The sequence below is a fragment of the Apis mellifera genome, linkage group LG8, assembly GCF_003254395.2.
Source record: "Apis mellifera strain DH4 linkage group LG8, Amel_HAv3.1, whole genome shotgun sequence".
Taxonomy (NCBI): Eukaryota; Metazoa; Arthropoda; class Insecta; order Hymenoptera; family Apidae; genus Apis; species Apis mellifera.
In genome coordinates, this window is record NC_037645.1 from 11,631,289 (window position 1) to 11,653,682 (window position 22,394).

The 22,394-nt window shown below is 25.4% G+C and overlaps 3 protein-coding genes across 7 annotated transcripts; all 3 read left to right on the top strand.

Moving 5' to 3' along the window:
• The first annotated feature begins 6,710 nt into the window (after positions 1 to 6,710).
• LOC551131 (protein max) lies at positions 6,711 to 8,286 on the top strand. 2 transcript variants are annotated; one of them, XM_003251193.4, is made up of 4 exons: positions 6,711 to 6,863; positions 6,919 to 6,978; positions 7,410 to 7,644; positions 7,930 to 8,286. In XM_003251193.4, exons 1-4 carry the CDS (start codon positions 6,825 to 6,827, stop codon positions 8,064 to 8,066), a joined length of 471 nt encoding a protein of 156 aa, XP_003251241.1. In that variant the 5' UTR covers positions 6,711 to 6,824; the 3' UTR covers positions 8,067 to 8,286. The 2 variants fall into 2 exon arrangements, with proteins under 2 accessions (XP_003251241.1, XP_623530.1); XM_623527.6 differs by having other exon boundaries at positions 6,712 to 6,863; positions 7,885 to 8,286.
• Positions 8,287 to 12,026: 3,740 nt separating this feature from the next.
• On the top strand, positions 12,027 to 15,901 carry LOC725023 (mediator of RNA polymerase II transcription subunit 26). Of its 3 annotated transcripts, none has more exons than XM_003251191.4 (4): positions 12,027 to 12,236; positions 13,800 to 13,874; positions 14,023 to 14,301; positions 14,585 to 15,901. In XM_003251191.4, the coding sequence occupies exons 1-4, from the start codon at positions 12,204 to 12,206 to the stop codon at positions 15,788 to 15,790; spliced, it is 1,593 nt and encodes a 530-aa protein (XP_003251239.1). In that variant the 5' UTR covers positions 12,027 to 12,203; the 3' UTR covers positions 15,791 to 15,901. The 3 variants fall into 3 exon arrangements, with proteins under 3 accessions (XP_003251239.1, XP_001120925.1, XP_006568582.1); XM_001120925.5 differs by having other exon boundaries at positions 12,028 to 12,443; XM_006568519.3 differs by lacking the exon at positions 12,027 to 12,236 and adding an exon at positions 12,593 to 12,718.
• A 3,491-nt stretch (positions 15,902 to 19,392) lies between these two features.
• On the top strand, positions 19,393 to 21,961 carry LOC409529 (ras-like protein 2). 2 transcript variants are annotated; one of them, XM_006568517.2, is made up of 5 exons: positions 19,393 to 20,316; positions 21,015 to 21,102; positions 21,237 to 21,264; positions 21,461 to 21,672; positions 21,765 to 21,961. In XM_006568517.2, exons 2-5 carry the CDS (start codon positions 21,034 to 21,036, stop codon positions 21,957 to 21,959), a joined length of 504 nt encoding a protein of 167 aa, XP_006568580.1. In that variant the 5' UTR covers positions 19,393 to 20,316; positions 21,015 to 21,033; the 3' UTR covers positions 21,960 to 21,961. The 2 variants fall into 2 exon arrangements, with proteins under 2 accessions (XP_006568580.1, XP_393035.1); XM_393035.6 differs by lacking the exon at positions 21,237 to 21,264.
• Positions 21,962 to 22,394: the final 433 nt, after the last annotated feature.

Genomic DNA, 22,394 nt, shown 5'->3' on the forward strand with positions numbered 1-22,394 from the left:
CTCGCCGCGACGCCCACCGCGTCACACTCGACCGCCGAATTAGTGGGCGGGGCCTCGTCCCCCCGCCCTCCACGCGCTCCTCCACCCACTTCTCGCCTCCGTTCTCCGTCCCACCTTCGCGCGGGTAGGCGTTCACCCGTTTCTTGCCCGCGTTACGCGCCCGTTTCGTTAACATTGTTTTCGTCGTGTACACGTTAAACAGGCTTTAACCTGTTGGCGATCCGCGGATTCTCCCCGTTCCAGAAGGGGACACGGAAAGCGCGGAGCAACCGTCAATCCCAATCTTTCCAACAAAGTTGGATCGAATATTCTTTTTTTCTCTTCTTTCTTTCTTTCTTTTTTTTTCTTCGAAGACGAATACGCGTAATATGGTTTCGAGAATACGCTGTTTCTTGAAAATTGATTCCACGTAGACTCCGCGTTTCCCGCCTCGTACGTGAGAAAAATTGTAATATAACGAATAAGTAAGGATCCTTTGTGCTGCTCGAATTGTTCACGGGTGCGTAACCATGGAAAAAAGATACTCCACCATGGAATCTCTTTTGTTTTCGATCCGCCTATTTATTTTTGCAATTTTTTATAATTTCTAACAAAGGGAAATCTTCGTCGAGGATTTTCATTTATTCGAAACTCGCCTCGCAACGTGTTCGAGGAAAATTATCGTAAATCTAAAATCCATTGTTACGAGCCAATTAAAAAAGTCTCGAATTTTGAAAATTTTATTTTTATTATCGTTCCTTGATACTTCGTGTAATTTACTCGAAATTACGATACGTTTCACAAAGATTGCAAAGATAATAAGAGCAAGAGTAAGAATTAAAAGTGTTTCGTTCCGATTTAATCGGAATTTTATACATCTGAAGAGTCACCATTTCGCCATTTTCAACCGGTCGAAGAAAACTTAAATATAGATTTTAACGCGAGTTAAACGCCATCTTGTAATTTGTGTCTAATAGATACTTATTTTAAACATTAAACGGACAGATATTATTATAAATTATTTCTCGCGTTAAATTGATCGAGAAACATTTTTTCAACCGCTTTTAGCATTTGTCGCAAAAGCAAGTTACATTTTTTGAATCATTCATTTCGTTGCACGCGATTAAAATTCCAACTACTTGCTTCTTTCTCATTGTGTTGCGTCGATTTTGACATCTGACCGCGTATTTATCATAAAGTGAGGAAAAGAGGAAAAAGAAGAAATGGAGAAATGAATGGCGGAAGCAGGTTTTTATTGCATATTCAAAACAGTAAAATGAATAATAGCAGGATACTTACGTGATCAAACTTACGGGTGCAATAAGAAAGCGATAAAAGGCAGGGAGGTATATATCTGCTAAATATTATTTATCGTTGCCGAAGTGTGGAGCAATAAAAACTTGAAACGAGTTAACGAGTATAGAACGTGAGTTGAGGAGAAGATTAAAACCTCCAACTCGCAAGGTGATTTCACGTTTACGTAAAGCAAGTTGGAAGGATGTAATTTTAAAAATATTATCTGGAAGGATGATGCACTTCAAACAATCCTATATTATTCGTATACGATAACCTATTCCTAAAATATATTCGTTCTACCGTGAAGACGGTAGACATTTTGTTTTTTTTCTTCTGTCTTTTTTTTTTTTTAGCGATGCAATTTGTGTATAAACACGCGGACGGGATTACGAAGATGGTCATTTCCGGGAGGAGGAGCCATCTTCGTGTCACTTGTAATGATAAAAATTGAGAGAAATATATCGTATGTGTTCAATTTTTAAGCCTCTCTTGAAACAAGACTAAATGGAAGAAATTATCGATATTAATATATTTGAACGAGAAACGATTCTTCTCGTTTACTTACTTACCGAATAATCAACGAATAAAATCGCGTTAAAGTCGTTTCCGATGAGAAAAACCGTTTAAAACATCACGTATAAACGAGCAATAGTCCCTATACACGCACACATGTATATATATATATACAATATATTTATATATACAAGCTTAAAACAAGCTCATAACATTTCAACTTTCCCATTTATCAATCTTAAAAACATGCCCCGCGTTCTACCCTATCTTATCTCGCCCGTCCAACCTCCTCCGTAGACGCAAAAACATACATTGGTCCCCTCTCTCGCGACGCGACGCGACTTTTCCCGTCCCCCGCCGTGTTACGAACTCGACCGTATTCAACCCGAAATGTGCAACCGGTCCTCTTGCTTATTGTTTCTCCGTCGATTACCTCGCCCCTCGCTCCCCACCACTCCCAGGCGACGCCCCACCCATTTTATCCGCGACCGAAGGCGGTGGGCGTGGCCTCGGTGGGAGGTGACCGCGGCGCGACCCGCGGCGGGCGTGGCTCGCGATTCTCCGTCCTTCTCCGCCACGTTTCACCGCCATCACTGTCAGTCGCGCCCCCTCGACTCGTCGGATCCCACCATTGGCCGTGGGCGTGGCCTGTCGGATCCACTCGCTCCCCGGACTCGGCAACTCCTCTCGTACTCTCGTACTGGGCTGTTTCGTGAAAAAAAAAGTACGGTACGCGAGACGAAGATGAAAGAAAGGAGACGGGAGATGGAAAGGTTCTATTCTGGAAAAAAATTGCATCACCCCCACCTGTCCACCGTACGGTAGCAAGCACGCGCGAAACACTTGGGTGGATCGATGCGCGGAGGAGAAACATCGTTAACTGCTCGTTGCACAGCTCGTACATATCCGTGTAATATACGTGTATTACGCGTTTATTTTTTTTCCGTTTATTGATTGTTTGGCAAGGTTGATCGGGTAACGCAAGGGTTATTAATCGAGCTTCTCTATCTAATCCAGTGCTGTTATTGCTATATTTAAAAAATTGTTTTATCGATTGAAAAAAATTCCTGAATGTTACTGATGAAGAATGTTACGCAAGTAGACGTGATATACTTTTGTTATATATTGTTAAATGTATATTCGTAAACATTTATTTTTGATAATACAATAAATAAGTATCTACGTACAGGTTAATTGTTAATTATATATGTGCAAAATTTAAATGAAAAAGATATCCTTTTCAGAATAGTTTACAAGAAAAGTGTTTATGCGAAAAAAATTAAAAATATATTTATTATATACTCGTGTATCCGTTCTCTAAAATAGAGAGTGCTATTGGATAACAATGCAATTAGCGTTTAGTTCTGGTTATTTTCTATCGTACGTAACAATTATTTTTAATATAGATAATTGTACGTTACACGACTATAAATAATGGAATTTAAATTTTGATACGAAATTTTGAAATGTTCTTTCATTTTATTTTCAATTTATTTTATCATTTTAGAAATTTTAATACTTTATTTTATTTGATTTTATAAAACAGATTTTTATAAATGAAACAACAGATTTTACAATAAACATTGTAAATTTTACATTTTGTTAAATTTAAAACAAACGAAATATTTAAAAATATAAAACCTTTACTTCTATTCCATCCAATATTTAATTATAATTTAATATTTGAGTAACCTCTTGAGAATACTATGTATTAATAATGGCTTAAGATAATTTTCAATTTCAACTGTAAATCTTTAATTAATAATAGCAACAATCAATTCCATAAAAAATACGAATATAAAAATATTAAGAATCCAAGCATTTGCAGAAATTGAATATTTATCTCGCATCTTATTATCCGCATTATTCGTTTCATTGTATTCCAAGAATATCCTTCAATCGTGGAAATAATCCTAAATATATATATAATCAAAATATCTCGATAACGCGACGTGAAAATAACACCAAATGAATCAAATCTCCCTCATCTCGACTTTTCCAACCGTTACACAAAATCTTTGGAACCTCGTATATGACTAATAGATTGATCAGTGGTGTAGGATTGCTTCGCCGCCCGTTTATCCGACTATCTGCTCTCGATTGCCCTATCTGCTCTTTTTGCCCTCAACGAGCAGCCAATTCGACGAATTCAATAACTCCGGTGTCCCGCGTGCTCGACCGTCGACCCTGCTCCCCTCCCCGCCGCGAGTTATCCCCACCGCGACGGCTGTGGGGCGGAGCGCGTTCCGCCGCGAGACGTGGTTGGTGGTGGGGCGTGGCCGCCACGCCCACTCGTGTCGCTTCAGTGTCGCGAACCTCTTGCGTCACGCTCCGAAGAACCGGATCGTCGATGCGCGCATCGCATGTAGCCGCGCACGAACGTGCGAACTGACCTCGGGGACCAACCCTCGGGAATTGTGACTGGGTACTATATATAAAGCGAGGAAAAGGAAGTGCCGTTTTTTCCCTCAACGATTTGCTGCTCCAAGCAAATCGATCGATTTGTTTCGATCTGTTCAATTTCGATTTACTGAAACTGCGTTTAAAAAATTGTGTGAACGAAACACTTCGTACTGATATATCGGATATTGACGAAAATTGATTAGATTGATTTTTAGACTTTGTTTTACTTGTGGAAGAACAAAAGTTGATAGAATAGAATAATTTCAATAGAATTATGGTTTATTTGGATTAGCTTGGAAAAGATTAAAATTCTTTATTTATTTTTGTATGATTTTTTTTTTATAGGATATGTAATATATAATATTATAATAATGTGTTTGTAAGTGAAGATACAAAATAATAAAAGAAAAAGGACACTTTGGAAATGATTCTTCTTCTAAAGTTAAAATTGTTGTATTTAGATTCATCGTTAAATGATCGTCAAAAGATAGAAAAATAAATAAAAAATTGTTATTTTATATTAAAAATTATTTCCAAAAAAATTCCAGGAATTTTAATCAAAATTTAATATGATATATGTATATATGGATAGTGATGTTGTTTAATTCAATTTTTTAATTCAGGATATACGATAATGAATATAGTTGAAATTGAATGTAATTTCTATGTACAAAAATTGCAAAAGACGTAAGAAATATTGATATGAATATGAGAAATCGCAGACAAAATGTTAGATCTAACATTTCAATGTATTTTTCATATCTATATAATTTATAATGATAAAAGATGGCTACAAAGAATTAAATGATGAAATATAATGAATTATATATAAAACAAAGGATGTATTCTAAATTTTAAATCATAAATAAATTATTTTGCGAATTAATATTTTGTTTACAATCTTTCATCGACACAACATGATAAATTAAATTTCTGTTGTATCATATTCGATAATAACTAGCATATTTTAATAATATTTATATTACAAATAGCAAAAAAATAAATACAACAAACGAATTTTCGTCTGTAATTATACGACAAGAAAGAAAAAAATAATGCCATTTCAACTAAGGAATCTATGCAGCAAATAAAATATAGAGAAAAAATAGTAGGAAAAACATAGATAAGATAGGAATCGACTGTTAGTCACCTCTTGAGTATTAAAGATATCTTTTCAAAGGATCATTTTTCTAAAAATAATCAAGAGATGGCGCTAATCATCAATTCTTCTTTATCTATTACTCTATTTGTAAAAAGATGTTTTTCCTACTACTTAAGAGATGACACTAACAATCCATTCTTGCTCTATCTTATATCCTGTTTTTGAAGAAATATTGTATATACTCAAAAGATGGCGCTAACTGTTTCTTATCCTATCTCTATTCTTTTCCATCTTATTTTCTCATTATATTTCATCCATAAAATTTATACTTTCATAAAACGACTCCGATATCTAATTAATTTTCGTCTTTAATAAAGTTTAGAAAATATTCTAACTCATCTATACATCAGACATTAATTTGTAATTATTAACGTTATTTGATATCAGTAAAAATGATAACATAAATAAGACGTATATATACAGGGTGTCAAAAATATAAAAACATCCTTGTAAACTTGAGATTTTTAAAATAATTTCAAGCAACATTTTCCTTTGCAAAAACTTTTGTTACGGCTTTATTAACAATTATTATTTTTTTATTAACAAAAAATTGACCAATCATCGAATGCAATTGCCTAATCAGTAGTGTTAGCTGTGTTAGCGATCGACTTAATACGAAGAAATTAAATAATATAACAAATATTTTTTTATCGATAACAAATTATATTGAATTTTTTATTGATATCGAATTATATCACGAACAATAAATAAATAAATGAATAAATATACTATTTAATACACTTTTTTCGAGATGTTGCTTGGATTTGTTCGGCGGAATGTAGCCAATGAGATTTTATATACCCTGTATATAAAATCACTAACAATAAAAATGACATTTTTTTTATTAGATGGACTATGAATGAAATCATTATCATTATCAAATCATATATAGATCAAAGTAAAATATCGTAATTTTTTTTTTATCAATAACTTTAAATTCTTAAACTTAATATTGTTATTTTTATATTTTATTCATCAATCAAATATTATTAAAAGATATTAATTTGACCTAACAAATTTTTAATATAGAAAAAAATTTAATCAAGACTAAAATTTACAAATTCTTATTTTATATATATCTCTTTTTAATTGTTTATAGTTATTACAAGAGAATAATTTAAAAATAATAACAATAATACTACTATTATTTGTTATGCATTTTTAAATATTACACATTTGTTATATTATAATTTATATTATATTGCATAATATGGAAAAATAATAAATTTATACAAATTCAATATTATATTAATTATTTTTTATAAAATTCTTTATATGTTTACTAAATTATTAATAAATAAATATTGCATCTTTTTGAAATAAAATCACTAAAATAGTAAATTATAGGGATTTTCATGATTTTCTGTTACATTCTACGTTGTTACTATATGACATACATGCATATATATTACTTTAAACACTCAATAAGAACTTTTGTTTACCAATTACTCAGGCAACCGAGGAAATTATAATGAGTGACGATGATCGAGATATCGACATTGAGAGCGATGTAAGTCTTTACAACTACTCTTTCAATAAATTTTATTAAAAACATTGTTTTTCAGGAAGGTGATGATTCCGATTCTAGACAAAGGCATTCAAATAATACCCAATATTATTCTCAAGTAAGTTCATTGTTTATTTTTATTTTATTTATTTTCTTTTATAATTCTATTTATATTTTTAACATTTCTAATTTAATTATTAATATATATATATTTTACTATCGAATTGATAGATTTTAAATGTTGTTAAGGTTAGATAGACGCTTTCCATTTAATTTACCAAAAGATATATTTTATTAAATATAATTTATCGTTTTTAATTTAAAAGATGAAATGCATCAAGATGTTTGATTTATATATTAATTTTTAAATTTATAATTTTTACATTTAAATTAAAATTAGGATGTATATCATATTTAATAATAAAGATCTAAAAATTCATAATAATTATAATATAAAAGTTTAAAAATATTGTTTTTACATAATTTGTTTTTTAATATAATTTGATATAATAATTTTTAATTATTTTTTTTATAAAAAATATAATTCAGGCTGAAAAACGGGCACATCATAATGCATTGGAACGCAAGCGTAGAGATCACATTAAAGATAGTTTCTCAAGCCTTAGAGATTCAGTACCTGTTCTACAAGGAGAAAAAGTTGCAAGTAGAGCACAAATACTCAAAAAAGCTGCAGAGTATATACAATTCATGCGTCGTAAAAATTCTTCACATCAACAAGATATTGATGACTTGAAACGTCAAAATAGCCTCTTAGAATCTCAAAGTAAGATATTATAATTATTTGTAATTAATTATTTCATTTTCATTAAAAAATTTATAATTATGCATTTTGATATGTAAAATATTATTAAATATTTTATGTATTGTATTATGTATATTGTTTTATATAAAAATTGTTAGTTTATTATAATTATATATTTAAATTAATTAATATAATATTATATATTAATTAAGTTAATTGAAATTATATATCATAACTTTTTAATTTTTATCTTATTTGTAGTTAGGGCACTTGAAAAAGCAAAAATAACAGGCAATTTTGCTGCAGAGACTTGTGAAGTCACAAAGTCAGAAGGTGTAGCAATGCCGGGATATAATGACACAGAATCTGAATCATCAGACAGTGAAACAAGCAGAACTGTACGTCAATCAAAAAAACTGAAAGTTGGAAGCCTTCATCATTGACCAACAGTAATCCAATATTTATTCTGACAAGAATTAATTTTTTCATTGTAATTAAATATTATATAAATATTTATTTTCAAGACACTTGCTCACTGTAAACCAAAAAGAAAAAAAATCTTTCAGTGAAGTTTTGAATGTCTTAGAGCTAGTGTACAAAATATTAAATAAAGATAATATTATTATTGTTTCATTTAAAAATGAAACAATACATTATAAATTATTTGAAGCAATTTTCTAAAATTTGTAAAAAAATTTAGAATTATTTTATTGATAAAATAATCATCATTTGATACAAATTAATAATATAACTTTTATAGATACTTTCATTTATTTTTTTTGAAATTATTATATCGAAGAATAATTAAATTTAATTTAAGTAATGATATTTGAAACTTTGGAATCTTTTTGTTAATACTTTCAAGCAATCTCCTTAAATATATAATGTTTTACAAAAATTTCTAAATTTTTAAATTTAGTCTTATTTTCTTGTAATTATTAATTTGATCATTGAATGTTAAAAGATTTATTAAACAATCTGAAATTATTATATATATGCTCAATCTTAGAATTTACAAAATTTTTAAAATTATTTTATTGTTGAAATGAAAATTTAATCATATATTAATGCAAATTTTAATATTATTAGAAGATAAATAAAAGTAAAAAAAATTATTCAATTATTTAATTATTTTCTATCCTTATAAATATGTTTATATAATAATAAATAAATATTAGTAATGTATAATGTTCATTTTAATTACAATATTTATTGCTTTGAACAATAAATATATTTTTCATTGAATTTAACAAAATATCTGTAAATAGATAAAAGATATTACATCAAATTAATCAATTATAAAATAAATGAAATTTTAGTAAAAATAATGTATCTATAATATTATTATATATTATAATATTAATGTAAAATTTATTTTATAAATTATAAAAATTTATTATATGTAGTATCAAATGTAAAGTTAATCAAATCATTTATAATATAAAAATAAAAATTATTTCCGAAAAATATTTTATTCACATATATTTTCTTATGATTTCAAATTATTAAAAAAATTATTTTTGTGAATTATGAATTATAAAATGCAAAACTGTATATAAAATTAATATAATTTGGAAATTTAAATAAATTCTATGATTTATGATAATAAAAATTTAACTTTAGTAAAGTATTGTAGCAACTATTATAATAAAATACTAAAAAATTAATTATCTTTTTATTTAAGAAAATATATGATATCTTATAAATATAAACTATTGATTATAATCAAAAATTTAGAAGATGCAAATAATTTATAATAAAAATGTACATAAAAAATGATATGAAATTAAAAAATAGATATGTGTGTCTTATATTTTTAATATAAAGTTAATATGAAAAATAATTACTAAAATGTAAATTACATAAAAAAATTTAAAGATGAAAAATATTATAAAAAAATTATTAAAATTATATACAAAAAAGTTTTTTTTTCTCCGTCTCTTTTTTTTTTTTTATTATTATAGAAAATTAAAAATATTACACATAATGATAAATGTATCGAAATGAAAGATATTTTTATTATTACATTAATCAAATAACTTTGATAAAATTTTTATTATTGAGATAATTCTTAATAAATAAATCTTCAAATAAATTTTAATCTTTTTAAGATGCAATCTATTGTTTCAATAATTTGTTTAATTAAATAAAATTTATTTTATATAAATTTGATAATATTATTGTGGTCTAATTTTGCTATATAATTTTAAAATATATATCATTTAGAATATGATATTGTGTCATACTTCTTTATAAAATATATATATATACATTTTATATATATATATATAAATTAAATTTTATTAATAAATATAATTGTAAATAACGCATTATGAAAGCTTTATTTTTATATATCACTAATCTTTTAATGATAATTCCATGTAAATCAATTCATAATAAATATTTTATGAAATATATGTAATATGTAATTAAAATTATTTTAATTCAACAATAATTATTTTAAAATAATTCAATAAAAAATTAGTATGCAATGCATTATTATATCCTTCAATTATACAATAATTATACTTATAAATATAAAACAAATAAAGTAAATTATTATATATAACTAATGATTTTCAAAATAGTCTTAATATAAGAATATATGAGGAATTAGCAAACATATGTTTTAGTTAACCTTATTTTAAAATTTCAACAATTTTCATATTGTATTAATTTTTCTTAATAGATTAGATTTAAATATTATTAATCTTATTTAATTGAAAAATAATTAATTATTTTATATCATGCAATTATATTAAATAAATAATTATTATATGTATTTTTTCGTAACTAGAAGATATAAAGATGCAAAATATTAATGTCAAAGATTTAATCAGAGACTTTAGCATATTAAAAAAAATATATATATATATATATATAATAAAATATAACATCTAATAATTTACTAAATTTTCATAAAATTAATAAAATTAAATTGTATATCAAACATTATTTGAATATAATATTTTACAATAAATAAGATAAATTTATTTGAATTTTAAATTATTATTAAAAATTTCATTTTATACTTTTGAATTTATACATTTACATACAATTATATGATTAGATGTAGCTTGCAAATCATTTTAATAAAACATATTCACTGTGCAACAAGAAATGTTCATGGAAATAATACATGCGCAATTTTCTTTAGATTTATCATCATACAATCACTAACTTGATTTTTTTGTAATACAAAGGAAAATATTTACCTCTTTTTTAATCTTAATAATCCATTTTCAAAACAAAATAAAAATCTTAGTTTATACATAAGAAAAAATTCGTGAATTTATAATTTTATGTAAAATTATAAAAATTTTTTCAATAATTTAATATTAAAACAGATAAATTTAATGCTAATAATTTCACTAGATATTTTTATTCGTAATTCTTTTACTAATTTGAATTATAGAAAACGGTAATAAATTAAAATGTATAAATAAGTACAAATATTAAGTTTTTGAAAATTTTTCAATATTTAGGTTATGAATACCAAATGGGAAACTATTAATTACCAACATACATACATCACTTCAATAAAGAACAATAATAATGATAATAAAATAAACAATTGCTTGATTTCTGATAAAAAATTGCTATTAATTCATACACAATTTTTCTTATTCTTAAGCACACATTATGTACACAGACTTTAATATAATTAATATAAAAAGTAAAATTATATGATATAATTGTAATCTTCAATCTAGATAATCAATATTTTTTAATAATTATACTTTATTGTTATATTTGTAAATTTTTTACATAATTAAAATTGAATTAGTTATATTATTATATATATGTATATATATATATATTCATATATGTGTATATATATATATACACACACACATACACATATATAAAAATTCATTATACATTGTACATGCAAATAAATATGGTTATATTACGTTTCTTATATTGGTAGTACAAATTTCATCTAATTTCAACTTATTCTTCGAATATTACAAATTTGATTAAACAGATATAATATAATTTTTGTCAGCAAAAATATAATTATAATTAATAAAATTATGATATATTAGAAAATATTATAATAATTTATTTAAAAATTTTATAAATTTGTACTCTCAAACATGTATATATAATAATGAATTGAATACAATCAATAATTGTTTTCAATATTTATAAATTTTATAAATTATTATATTACATTATTTATTAAAACATTAAATTTTTTATAATAATTATTAATTATTAATTATTAATAAAGAAATATTTTTCATTATATTCCTATTTTTTTTTCATATTTTTTATTTAGTCAAAATTATATATAATTTTTATATATAATTTTATTTGATAAAATATAAAAAAAAAATATAAAAATATATATATTATTAAATTTTTAAAGAAAAATTCAGAAAACGATAAAATTAAAATATAAAGGAAAACGGCTATTTGAAGTTGACTGCGAATAGTTGGTACTCGATTTAAGCGCCGTTTTGATAGTAGTGGGGATAGAAGGGAGGTGTGGTAACGGTTAGGAGTCTCATCCAACCACGAGAGGAGCTAGTAGCGTTTGCCTGGCAGTATGAGGCGGCGTGGGGCTAGGGACGATGCATGGGCTGCGACTAGGAGGCACTTGGGAGGTAGGGAGGGCATGCGAGCGGAGCACAGTTCAGTAGTCGCCATTGCAAGTCTCCCCGTGTTCTCGTATTCGTGACACTCGGACGCGTGGAGCCGATTTTCCGCTAACCTAATCTCCCTGCGAGGGCCCTAAGTGTGCCCCACCGATGCAGAGATATTGCACCGAGCTCACCGAAAGATTGTTGAAATCTCTTGATAAGGAATACAATGTAAGTAGCGGAATGAATCCGCGATGCGCCGTCCGTCCGTTCACGCAAACGGCTATCGGGCCACTCTCGATCCCCCGTGCGCCGTGTGCCTGTACCAGTGGCGTGCGCGAGAGTCACTAAGAATGTAGTGTAGTGGCGGCTCCGCGTGTGAGTGAGTAATATGTTTCCTGTGTGTACGTTAGCTGCCAGTCGACAAATCTTCTTTTTGTACGAGTGTGTGCACGTCGAACGTAAACGCGTTGTCGACAACCTGGAGTATAACCTCAATATTTATAGTAAAATGTTCAAAATCAAAGAAATTTCTTAAAAACATTTTCATTCTCTCTTTTTCTAGTTGTTTTCTAACAGTTTAGACTCTGTTACATTCAATTGGAGTACATGCAGTAACTCGCATATTATTCTCATACTTCCATGAATTTCAAGTATTTGTCGTTTTTAAATATTATCAAAAAAGATAATTGCATCCACAAATTGAGATTTTAAGTTTCAAGTATCTCTCATTTTTGGCCCGATTGCCGTTTCATCGCTTAAATTGAATTTTTCGATAAATGTTTTTTATCAGCATGAATCGAATATATTATTTATTAGAGATTAAAGAAATGTATGTAGACACGTGTTGATTATTTGTATCTTATATTTGTTTTATATTTTATATAAAATGTATTAATATTAATCATATTATTTATTTTTTGCATTTAGGTAATTTGATCATTATATTAAAGTATAATTTAATTTTTCATTATAAAATTAATATTATCAAATAATAAAAAAATATATATATAATCTTTGTTATGTTTTTAATAATATTGTCATTATGTTGTAAATATTAAAAATATAATATTATTAAGGTGATAATTAACTTAAAAGAGAATGATGTAAAGTGTTACTAATTTATCACAATTTCAAAACTTTCTGTATATTAATAAAGTATTATATTAAAGTATTTTAAGTATTAAGTCTTTTTTAATTGCTTAATGTAATAAAATTTATAATTAATTTTAATGAATTAAATTTATAATAAATTTATTAATATTAATTTATGTAACAATATAATTTGTAAAATAATACATGCAAATGTTTTATTAAATATTAATAAGTTCATTGTTTATTTATTTTTATTTTTAATATTTTAATAAACAATTAAAATTAATCAAATAAGACAAATAAGATTTATTTTTATATATTTTATACAGTGCAATGAAAATTTATTAATATTCTATGTACAATATATAATAATAATTTATAGAATTTATTAATATATTATTAATATTATGGTAAATAATTATTTTATAAATGAATTATAATAATTCAATATAGATCATATTAATACAAAAATATAATTATGAAAATTTGTAGGTCATCGACATGGGTGCTGTTGTGGATGTCGTTACGGCCCTGGAAAAGACGGCGATCACTAAAGAAGTGCTTGAGGTGAAGATTCTATAAATATAATTTATTAAACATGTTTTTTCAAAAGTTATATTATATCTATTATAGGTGGATAAAATTACATTTCAATTATCTTCAATCATCTTATATTAATTACATAATTATAAATTATAATATTCAATTATAACAGGTTACAAGACTTGGAAAATATATTAATGAACTTCGACGTAAAACAAGCAATGATGCCTTGGCAAAACGAGCAAAGGATTTGGTGCGACGATGGCGTGATATGGTTTTACCTTCTGCTCATTCTACTCCACAACCTACACCAGCAGATACAGCACCACCTGCTCTTAATGGAGCAAAACCACATAGTCCTGCATTAAGATGTTTTAAACCACAAAGTCCAGCATTAAGAGGTCTGATACCACCTCAGAGTCCATTATTAAGGGATAGTACTCCACTTAGAGTAAGTCATTAAAATTTTTTTTTAATTTGTATAATATGTAATTTTTAAAATATAAATTATATAAATATGTGCATAAAATATGTGCATATATTTTTTAAATTTATATGATAAAGTAGTTTACAAAATATATAAATTATATATATATAAATTAATTGTACAATTTAATTATTCAAATAGAAAATACTAGTGTTTTTATTTAAATTATACATAATAATGTTTAATATTAAATTAATAGGATAATAATATATATTTATTAAATATTATTATATTGTTTCAATTACAGGTACTTAGTCCAGTTCTATCTGTGCATAGTGATCATTCACATTCTCCTAATGCATCATCAAATAAACAGTCAATTACAGTAACCAGCAATCACAGAACAAGTTCTGATGTGCCACCTATGCTTGGTTCTTCAAGCCAACATCATTCAACAGAAGCAGTGCCACGAACTCACAGTTCAAACAAACGTCTCCGAAAAGATGATTTTAAGGACCAACACAATTATCAACACCATGATTCAGACTCAATCACCGAAAGTGAACCCTTTGTTAAAAAACAACGTCTAAATGGCGAAAATATAAGCGGTAATTTAAATATGCAAGTGCCTAGCCCCATATTTAAAGAAAGAATCTCTGATCAGTTTACGGAGTCTTCCACAGATCCTGAAAATTCAGGGCCAAAGAAACGTGGTAGAAAAAAAGGCAGTAAATCTGTAAAGAAACAACCAATTTTAGAAGATCGTGTAAAAGAAAAACTAGCTAGTATTTCAAGGAATCCTAAATTAAAAACCACTCAAGAATTGCTGGCTGATCTACGGGCACGCGGCACCAATTCTAGCATTAATTCAAGTGCTCTACCTAGTCAAAGTGTAGAATCATCCAGCATGGAGGAAGTTCTGAGAAATAGCAACGAACAAGTATCAAAGTTCCTTCGTTGTCCTCAGAATAATTTGTCCCATAGAAATACAGTTTCTGAAGTCTCAGCAGAAAGTCGGTTAAAACCAACAGAAAACTGTCATGATGTACCATCTAAGTGTGACGAATCAGGTGTAGTGTTCAAAGAAAAATCAGTTACAAATGTTCAAAAAAATCAACCAGAACAGTGTCGAGATCTCACAGTTGAAGAAATATTGGCTAAGTTACCACCTATAGATCCAAATTCAATAGATTGGAGTGAGTGTGAAATTGAATCAACTGAAGATCGAAATAGTTCTGAATATCCACCTAGACAAGTTACTGCAGAGGACATAGAAAGGTTACATACACAGTGTGTAGAAGGACTGAATGGAAACTTCCAACCAAAACTATCATCTTTAACTTCGTCTTTTAATGAAAAATCAGATACGAAAGAAGATGTGAGAGATATCAATGGTGTAAACAATGTGTATAGCCAACCTGATGAAGAGTTTCGAGAATGGCATCAGATGCTAGCAAGGCCCAGTTACAATGGCCAGATCCTCCACATATTGCCTTATGTTATTATTGATTAATAATTTTATTATCTTATTCTACTATTATCCTGAAACTTGTGAAGAATCCCTGCAAATATTAAAGAGATTGATCAATGATCAGTCTATTAAATCGATTTCTATTGCAATTTATGATTGCTCTTTATTTCTACAAGTGCTCATGTTACTACCACCCTTATTGTCATTATTGATTTCCCCATTATTATTCAAATTGTCATTTTAAAAATGTAAAACAATCACATATATATATATGTGTGTATGTGTGTGTGTGTGTATATATATATACACACACACATAACTGGCAATCATTTTTAACATAACTATCATTCTCAATGAAATTCGTAACAATCATTAACTTCATTTTACATAAAAATTCATTTACTATTATTATCAATGTTATCAGTGTCGTTATCTTCATCATCGTCCTTATCGTTATCATTTTCATAAAAAACTGTCGTAAAATTATCATTATTATTATTGTTATTGTTATCATTATTATCACTATTATTATCATCATCATCATCAGCATCATCATCATCATCATCATCATCAGCATCATCATTATTATTGATGTTCTATAAAAACATTTCTTACATAGATCAGAAATATAAAAAAGATGAAATATAAAAAATCAAAAAACATAATGTGGGATCTCTGATGTAACATTTAGCTTCAATGCCTGTGACAATGTATTTGAGTCCAAAAGGTACTTTTTGAATGCTTCTCTTTTATCACAAAACTAATCTATTACTATCATCACCATTATTATTAGCATTATCGCTTAAATAATATATTAAACAAATACTAGCAAAAATCAGTTTTAGATTATGAAAGAAACAATATTAGTATGTTATTAAATAGTTTTAAATGAAAGCACTTAAAATTTGCAAATAAGTTTTTTTAAACTTATTATGATTAAATTTTTTATGGATGTTCCAATTAAAAATGGTATAAATGAAAAAATTTTTCTTTGACAAAAACTTGTATAGGTCTTTATGTGTCAAACAATATAATATAATTGATTACTATTTATAAATTATATGAATAATTTTGTTTATTTATTAAGAAAAGAGAGGCACATAATTTAAATCAAATAGTGCACTTTGGCCTATGCATAAAAGAAATTATTTTCGGAAAAATATCTATAATGATATGAAGTATTAAAATATATAAAAAAAATTAAAGATAGTTACCTTATTTACTGTAAAATAATATTTGATTTATTGAACTAAATATTATTTGACAAAAATTTTGAAGAGTAATATTAGACAAAAAGTATAAGGAATGATTATGGCAAGATACATACCATGCAAAAAATAACGCTATAATATTTCAAATGCTTTTTGACATAATATTTTGTTTATGAATTTAAAGTATTTATTAAAATGTACAGATATTGTCACTTAAATGTAATATGAAATATAATCTTTTGCGCGTGGTAAAAGTAGTCGAACCGAATATAACGGGGCCTTAATTAAAGTTTAAAAATAAAGATATTTGTCTAATAAGGTATTATGTTGCATATATACTTCTAGCAAGGGTAATACAACTCAAGTACGTTGTAAATTTTTCTATCTCAATTTTATTTCATACATTATGAATATAGTAAAATGAAAAAGAATAAACATTCTATTAAAAAAAGAAAAACATTCTGTTTTAAAAAAATTAGAATAAAAGTACATAAATATATACGATTATTGCCGGAAAAAGACACTTTACGTGCAATGTCCAATGTTCCAGTGCAATGCAACAAATATTTCAAAACTAATTCTTTTAGAAAAGAAAAGAAAAAAAAAGGAAAAAAAAACGAGAAAAAAATGAAAAAAAAAAGATTTAATTATTTGAAAATGTAAATATTTCATTAAAAATCAAGACACTGGAACTAAAACATATTAACATTTTCTGTAATAACTAAATAATACTATGTGTTATGTAAAAAAGAAAAAGGAAAATAGCAGGAAAAAAATTGTACATACTATGCAACTATACCGTGTATAATGAAAGCTTTGTGAAACATGAATTAGAAAAAAAAATGTCTGATTTTATATATGTTCATTTTTTGATAATAACAGTTATCTTTTGTTTAATTTCTCTTATAATGGATTGTTTTCTAAATAGTTAAATTTTTTATGCTAAACATTTTCTAAGGAATCATTAACAGAAAAACGAAAAAGAAATGAAAAGACCATGTACCGAAATTTTTTTTTTAATTAAGCATTACAATAGCAATGATTAAAAATAGTGAGATATTTCCAAAATTATACATATATATATATATATATAAATTTTTATAGTTTCTGTGTTCCCATTTATATTAATTAAAATACCTTGCTTTACAACTATATGATAAATATTTTATTTATACAGACATTTGTATACCTTTGTATTTAAGATTAAAGATACAAGTTAATATAATTAAATATCATAATACACGTACAATTTCGAGAGTGTTTAAACAATTATTTTTAATAATTTTAAACTTATTTAATTTTTTGATTATATTAATTTTTTATTTAGTTACCATAATTAGTTTGAGAAATTTTTGTTCTCGCTATTTAGTACAAGTTAATTTTTTCAAACAATGTGTAGATGTCATTTATGAAGAACGATGAGATTCAACTATTTTCTTTGATAAATTTTAAAACAAATCTTGATGTGCATCGATTTACATGTTTTATCGTCGTTTACAATTAGTAGAGTATACGATAAATTACAATAATTAATAACATCAATAACAATTTATTTTTCAAGTTAAAAAAGAAATTCCATTTGAAGAATAGACAGAATTGAATCGATATATATCAAATTTTCAAATAAACAATTATAGAAGAAATTTTATAATTCTATTAAAAAGCGCTTTTTTTCATCATAGTATTTGTATTAAGTATATTGATAGCTGCATCGTACGTTTCATTTACCAAAAAAAAATTAACATACAAACAATCGTGCGATTCATTGTCGGTATATTTTATACGAAAAGCGCTTATCTTCGAAATAAAGTCCCGTGCCTTTTGTATCTTTGCAATTCTCTATCATAATACATGATGATTGTTGAAAAAATAATAATGGTAAAAATATTATGAAATGACCAAATATAAAATGGAACGATTCCGATGTAGTAAAAAAATATTAAAATATCGAGCAACATGATTTTTTAGGATTTTTATTTTATTCAATTATTATCTGTTCAAATTATTGTTAAATAATTGAGTTCGACAATTTTTATTCAAACTTCAAATCGGTAATGCTATTTTAGAGAATTCGTTAATAAAATCAAATTTCAAAATTATTAATATATATCAATGATTTATTCCTTTTATTATTTTCAATTTGTGATTGAATTTCTATATAATTAATATTGATTAATTTTAAAGATATTTAACATAAAGTATTACACTTTTTATAATATACAATATCTTATATTTTATATTACAATTATTATTATTATTATACTTTTAAGTAATTTCTATTTATTATTTGTGATAATTTGATTTATTTATTTTAAATGATTTTCTTTAAAAATCTGCAAATTAACATTTAATAGTCAGTTATTGTAATCAAATGATAAGAAGGATATTTAAGAGATAATGGATGGGCGTAATTAAATTAAATAATAATGATGTAGTATAATTGTTTATTAATTTGAAAGCTTATCAATTTCGATTTATCTAAAATAAATAAAAATTTACAAAGATTAATGGTAAATTTTTATTATGATAAATAATTATTATAAATTAACGCTCTTATTATTATTCATTAAAATATGTTATAAATTATATTAATATGTACCTACCAAATACTATGCATACTTTGAATAATATAATAATATATAATTTAATTATGTAATATTGTTATATTAAACACATAATATGACTACAGATAAAGTTTTATTTAAAATCTTTTCTTTTTTAACATTGAATAAAGATTTCCTAAAAATGGATCGTTCCCAAAAATAATATCACTAAATATATTAAGAAATAATATACATAATGAAATTATTTTGTGTTTAGCACTATATAAAATTGAATGATTTTGAAATCATTTTCTTCATAACATACTTGAGATAGACATTAGCGCATAAGAGGGCGGTATTGTAATAGCGACTGCGCAATCAATCGAAATAGCATGATACAATATACATGTATAGTATAGAGGTGGGGATATTTCTTCTAGTATCTCTCTCGTTTCATTCGTTAGTATGGTTTTTAGTAAGTTCGAATTTATACAAGATTTATGATGTTTAATCGCGCTTAAATAGTGAATGATAATAACGAAATATGCAATATTTAATTTATTTTGCTTTCTCGTAAAAAAGTTCGTATATGTTCGTATGTGAATGCGCCTCAATTTTATATTTTTCTATATTTTGTCGTACTGTTATCAATATGTGTCACTGAGTTTTTTCAATCACAAATTTATATATTTCGGTAATTATATGAAAAATGTCGAAATCGGGTGACAAACAAAGTTACGCGCAGACATATAAACTTGTTGTTGTTGGTGCGGGTGGTGTCGGAAAATCTGCGATCACAATACAATTCATTCAAGTAAGTACTTTTTATGGCCAATAGGTGCAAGCACACGTATATACGTGGGTGTAGATGAATGTATATTTAGACATATATATCTATGTTTGTATACATACGTTATTATATATACATATATACATATTTTATATGATATATATTAACATATATAAGTTATTTGTATATCTAGTAAATTTGTCATTTTTATGCATCCTATGTTATTTATGATTCAAATAAGAAATATGAATAATATATTTATTTGATATATTATAATATTGATATAATCGAAGTAAAAAAAATTTTTATATTATATTTTTATAATAACAATTTTTAAAATTATTTCTGCATTATTAAAAAAAGTTTGTTTTTATTATCAATTATGTTATGTACAAATATGGATAGGATTGTAGTCATAAAATTATATCATATATCATTATATATTTAATATGCATAAAAAAAATATAGCATAATTTCATTTTGATATATATATTTATATGTATATATGTATATATATATACATTTATATTATAATTTTTTTTTATTATATTTGTATTTTTTTTTCATGAAAATTTCAAAGAATAATATCAAAGCTAATAATTATAATTATATATTTATATAATATAAATTTAAAATATTTTTATATTTTTTAATGCTATTTGTATTGTGATTTATGATTGTATTGTATTTAGCTTTGGATTAATTTTATCAATATCTTTCAGAGTTATTTTGTAACTGATTATGATCCAACAATTGAAGATTCTTATACCAAACAATGTGTTATTGATGATATTCCTGCAAAACTTGATAGTAAGTAAATTAATAAAAATGTAATATTATTAAATGCATTAATTATTATTTCAATTAATATTAATTATTTGTACAATTGTATTTTATATATTTATACAATTTTTATAACTTATTTTATGTTAATTTTCATGCAGTTCCATAATGAATCATGGGTTTGTTATTGTAAGATTATAATTCCTTATTTATTCAATTTTAGAATGAATATTTTATGAAAAAATTAGAATGGTCAATTTATAAACATTTAATAAAAAAATAACAATATATATATATTCATATTAATATTGTTTTTAATATTAATATAAAATTTGTAATGAATGTTTTTAATACTAAAAATAATATTTATAATATATAATTTTAGTATTAGATACAGCAGGTCAAGAAGAATTTAGTGCAATGCGAGAACAATATATGAGAAGTGGTGAAGGTTTCCTTCTTGTGTTTTCAATAACTGATCTTTCATCTTTTGATGAAATATTAAAATTTCACAAGCAGATACTTAGAGTAAAGGATCGAGAAGAGTTTCCTATGCTTATGGTTGGTAACAAAGCTGATTTGGATTATCATAGAGTTGTAAGTAAATAAAATAGAAAGAAATCAATGAGATGATTATATTTTAAAATAAAGAATGTGAAATTAATACATCTTAATGTTAACTATTTTAGATTGAAGTTGAAGAAGCACAAAACAGAGCTCGTCGATTAAAAATTCCTTACATTGAATGTAGTGCAAAATTAAGGATGAATGTTGATCAAGCTTTTCACGAATTAGTGAGAATTGTCAGAAAATTTCAATTGTCTGAAAGACCACCATTAGAACTAAATTATAAGAAAAATAAAAAGAAATGTTGTATGTTATAATACCTAATGTGTTCTTAAATAATAAATTTTTGTACCAATAAAATGGTACAAAAGTTATAAAATAATTGAATTACAAACAAAATTATGGAATAAATAGAATCTTCATTATTACTAAAAACAATTAAATTGAAATTTACAATTATAAATAAGGGATTTTTGAAATATTTTTAATAATAATATTTATACAGAATATTTTGAAACGAATATTTTAAATATATAATATCAATCTCACGAATATCATAAATATTTTGTACTCAATTAAAAACAAGTTAATATAATAGCATTTATGGAATATATAATACGAATTTACGAATCGTATAATTTTAACTATATAAATAATAAAAATAACTGACATATTTTATTAAAAATACATCGGTAACAATGTAAGTTTTATATTAAATATATTAATATATTTAATATTATCTTAGAACACAT